Source organism: Mus caroli, chromosome 6 (genome assembly GCF_900094665.2).
Source record: "Mus caroli chromosome 6, CAROLI_EIJ_v1.1, whole genome shotgun sequence".
NCBI classification, from domain to species: domain Eukaryota; kingdom Metazoa; phylum Chordata; class Mammalia; order Rodentia; family Muridae; genus Mus; species Mus caroli.
Window position 1 is genome coordinate 88991786 of NC_034575.1, and position 4636 is coordinate 88996421.

Here is a 4636-nt window from a genome sequence, read left to right on the forward strand (position 1 = left end):
GCGCTCAGCTGCACGGCCCCAGAGCGGCCAAGTTTGCTACAAGAAACCACAACCCCAGCAACTTTCTCTGAGTTTGTAAACCGACATGCAACCTACTCTGCANAGTTGGGCTGCTTACAGCAAACCCAATCCATCNGATCTAAGACAGCTCCAAATGATACACGACCCTCTGGGGGACAGATGTGTACACTCTTCTCGAGTGTAAGAGCACGCACTATGCTGGTGGACCCCCAATTCCCGAGAACTAAGCCAGGGTTGATATTTAACGCCAGAGCATAGACTCGGTAGGTTCAGACTAGGGTGCAATTAAGTCTTAAAAAAGCAGACGAGGAGGCGGGGAGGAGGGAAGGGGCACGCGCCCACTTACCATTCCGGAGCACAGGCTGATGACCGCAGTGTGCTCGGACTTGGTATTGACATGGCCTTTGTAGAAACAGTGCCTAAGTTCCATTTCCTCCTCGGAATACAGCTTGGTCTGGTTCACCCCTGGCTCTCCAAGGAGGGTGACAGTGAACAGTGGAGCGATAAATCCGGTATGGGCGGTGAGATTAAATAGAAACTGCTGGCCGAAGGCTGAGAGGCGGTAGTGCTCCTGGGAAGAGGTAGAGGAAGACGAAGAGGAGGCGAAGGCAGGCCAGGGGTCAGAGGCAGAGTTAATGCTTCGCCGCCTTCTTTTGAAGTGCACGTTCGTGGGAAAGGGTTCCCCGAGGGGGTTCACTCGGATGGGAGACGCGATCTCATATTCGCTCAGACTTTCTAATAATTTCACTGCAGGGAGAAACAGAGGCAAGTGAGCTAATCATTCATTTCCCCCCGAAAGCTTTAATTTAAAAAGAAGATGGGGGGCTTTGTCCTAATTTATTTCGCAGCCACTTCGAGTCAATTCCTTCACGCTCCACCACTGGATAAATATTTGTTGAGCGCCTACTGTAATAGTAACAGCCGAGAACTAGGTGAGGGGCTGAGACTACAGCATTAGAAGACAGACAATGAACAAATCTAAAAACATAAAATAATTACAGATTCTGATAAATATCCTGAATAAAATAAAATGTGCGCTATCTGGTGATCGAAGTTATTAATTAGGACTGGTTTGGGTCAAGGGATAAGGAGGGTAAAAAAAATCAGGTAAAAAGGACTGGGGGTGGGGGTGGCCCTAAAATTCTTGCAGTGCTTCCTTCCCTAATAGTTGACTAAGGATGACCCAGAGAAGGGAGAGGTTCCAAAAGGAGAGGTAATTCTTTCTAGGAAAAGGAGAGAGGCCTCTACTGCGGGGTGCCCGCCCCAGAGCGTGTTCAAGAAGGTGGCAATGGAGTGTGTGGGGGCGTGGGGGGGACTTCAGGGTTCAGAGCCATGTTACCTTGCCTCGGGTGCAGCCTGTCCTTGCGCACGGCCGCCGCGGAGTCAGGACTCCTCATCTCAACCAGGTCCGGCACCAGGAGCGTTAGCAGTGTGGCCCAGGATACTAACTGCATGGTGCTCCTCACCCCTCCCCCCGCTTCTCCCACCCCCTCCCTCCTGCCGGCTTTGGTGGCTGGCGGCGACGCGAGGCAGCAGCCTTGGAGAGCGCGCGGAACCCCGGCGCCCTGCCGCCAACTTTTTGACTTTAGGAGTCGCTGAGGTCCTGCAGAGAGGGTCCCGTCTGCGCTCCGCTGAGCAACGCTGCCGCCTGCCGTGAGCTGAGGCGCTCGGGCCGCAGGAGGAGGAGAAGGAGGCGGAGGACTAGGGCTCGGCGGCTCGGCCGCATAATGTCCAGCCTGCGGGCAGGAGAAGGCGCGGAACGTGCGCTCCGAGGCGCGCCGGGCGCCCTTTGCTGGCTGAGTTAGCCGAGCCGCTTCTTGAATGGGGGGCCAGGGGGCGGGGGCCCCCGCGGGCGCTCAAATACCCTAGGTGCACGCCTCCAGGAGGAGGAGAGGGGAGGAGAAAACGGGGCAGGCGGCCCGCCTCCTTGCAGATCCTGTCCCCTCCTCGGCCGCGGGTGCCAGGACTCACCGCTTTAGGCCCCTCCAGCTGCCGGAGGCGGAGGCCAGAGGCGCCGGCAGCGCCGGAGCAATCGGTGGCCGTCCGCGTCACCTCCCCGAGGTGGGGTTAGCAGAGATTCCCTGCAAAGGAAGGAGAGCAGAGAAAGTTCTCTCTCTGAGGTGGCGCTCAGCCACCCACTCCGATTCCCCTTTCCTACTTTGGTCTCGGGTTTGGAATCTCTCTCTCGCGCGCGCGCNAGGTCTTGGTGTAGGTCTCTTTGGGCCCCTGTCCCTTTTCTCTGATGGTCTCTTCCTTCTCCGTTTTCTACTGAGCCATCTCCACTTCCCCGTTTCTGCCTGTCCCCTTCATTCTGCCCCCGTCTCTTTCCATCATCCAACTTGGCATTCCTTACAAGAGGGAAAAAAAAAAAGTAGCCTTGAGCCGTCCTGATCGTACACTTGATCACAATGAATCAGATTTGTCACCTGAGCTCCACTCTACTTAATTGCCCCAAGTCAAGAGTTTTAAAGGCAGGGGTCTATCTCAGTCCAGTAGTTCCAGTTGTGTTTCTGATCCGCAGTTCTCTGAAAGTTTCGCAACTGTTTAAACCCGGGTCTTCCTGGGACCTCTGTCCCTGTGGCGAGAGCGTCTACAGGTTTCTGTAGGTCCCTTCCTCNCAAAAGGTTAAGACGCTTACTGTGCCGTAAGAGGGGGTGAGGACTTGGAAGCTCCCAACTCTGCCCGACATTTGAGGGGAAGGGAGCTGGGAAGGACTGTGAGGCCATAGGTTCCGGGGAAGGCACTCGAACCTCCAGGGATTTCCAGTCACTTCCGCTTGCTCTCAGAGTTAGAGAGGATGCAAGCAGGGAAGTGGCTCCAAGCAGATAGTTCAAGTTATCCATCATCTCCCTCGGGTTGAAGATAGACATTTGGAAGTCAGAACTCTAGAAAAGGAGAAAGGAACAGAGGGAGAAGGGGGAGGAAATAAAGAGGGAAGATTGTTAAATCATGGATAGTTAAAAAGCACCTTTCTTCCTTAGCTCTCGGGAGGAGAGGATGCGCTAATTCAAAGGGAAAGGAAAGGGCATTTTCAGTAACTGATATGACTAATAAATTTATAATCGCCCAAGTTTCCTAGAACCGGAGTTCTCTGCTGCTTGGCCAGCCACTCAGAACTGAGAATATCAAAGTGCCAGTAGAGACCAGCCAACAGTGTGCTGGGAGTGCCACCCATCCTGGAAACAATGATGTATACAGTTCTGATGATAGCGGAAAAATGACTTGGCAGGTCTGCCAGTTCCTAAAGATGTTGCTAATCCAATTGGTTAGGCACCACTGCCACGGCGAAGAGGCTGGGCATCCGGTATCCCTGTGCGGATGTACACTGGAGATCTTGGAAATCTCGCTATTGAGGAGGTTGGAGAAATCTAGAACAGTCTAAAGCATACAGGAGACGCTGTCTTAATGCAAAAATAAAATAGCAAACAAAAGAACNAGGGAATTTTAAAAAGGGCCCTTTCAACCTTGAATCTTCCAAATAACTCACAAAAGTGAGTTTCTTCTAGCATGCCACCTTCCTCTTCATTAGGTGCTAAAGATCCCTCTGAATTATTGTGCCTNGAAGTTGCTAGAAGCTGAGCATGGAAATCAGTCCACAAGAACTGACTTCAGTGGAGATGTAACANCACCTTTGCACAGTTACTCACCTGCCTAGCACTTCTGAAAGTACCAGGGAACTCCTCAATCTTAATTCAAACACCTCCTGATCAGGAGATGCTAACTGCACAGGCATTACCACAGGAGAGGCGGAAGAGATAGCTCCTTGGTAAGGAACACGTGCTGCCTTTACAGAGAGAGGTCCTGAGTTTGGTTTCTACTATCCACCTTTGGACGATCACAGCTGTTTGTAACTTGTTTCAGGAGATCCCACACTCTCTTCTAGCCACTCCCCCAAACCCCTGTACACATATGGACATACATACAATTAAAAATATCTTAAGAAATTACTACAGGGAGGGACACATGTTCTCCTGTGTAGCTTCACTCTTTTGCTTTACCTCTAAAACGTGAAGGTCAGATTCTGTTTGCAGCTGATGGGAAAAGAAGGACCAAAGCACCTGCCTGTGACCTCCTGAGCTCCTGAGGTGTTGGGGAGAAGAGGCTTACGGATTTCTCACCGTCATGAAAGTGCTTATCTGTGCATCAATGTTTCAGCCAGCCTCAGGATGTACGCCTATAAAGAAATGTTATAAGAGAGAAACATGTTTCAAATCGTAAGAAAAGCAGATAAATGAGCTTGCTTTTTCAGGTGTTAATCTTAAATAATATTTTTTTTGATAGAATAGAGTTTATTTAGGGCATGGGGAGNNGAGTTAAGAGAATAGTAGAGACAGAAAAAGGCAGAGAGAAGGAGAGAGTAGATAAGGGGAGGCTGGCCATGGCCACGTGGAAAGGGGGAGGGAGGGGATGGGGAGAGAGGGGGCACAAGGGGGNGAAGAGTCAAGAGAGAGGCTGGAGTGTAAGAGTTAAATAATAATTCTTTCATTGCAAATCTGCGGTGTACCAGACTTCATGCTAATACACTACATCTAGCTCAATTGTTCTAATAGCCATACAGGGCAGGTGGTGGTAACTATATAGCAGATTAAAATACCAAGGTGAAATTAAAAAAAAA

At 51.0% G+C, this 4636-nt stretch overlaps 1 protein-coding gene across 1 annotated transcript in view; it reads right to left on the reverse strand.

The window, feature by feature from the left end:
- Adamts9 (ADAM metallopeptidase with thrombospondin type 1 motif 9) overlaps positions 1 to 1830 on the reverse strand; it is a 170842-nt gene extending 169012 nt beyond the window's left edge. The window contains exons 1-2 of the mRNA XM_029478238.1: positions 1361 to 1830; positions 368 to 768 (exon numbers count right to left, since the gene is read on the reverse strand). Coding sequence (XP_029334098.1) covers positions 368 to 768; positions 1361 to 1475 — 516 coding nt within the window. The 5' untranslated portion in view covers positions 1476 to 1830. The remainder of the gene's footprint in view (positions 1 to 367; positions 769 to 1360) is intronic.
- Positions 1831 to 4636: the final 2806 nt, after the last annotated feature.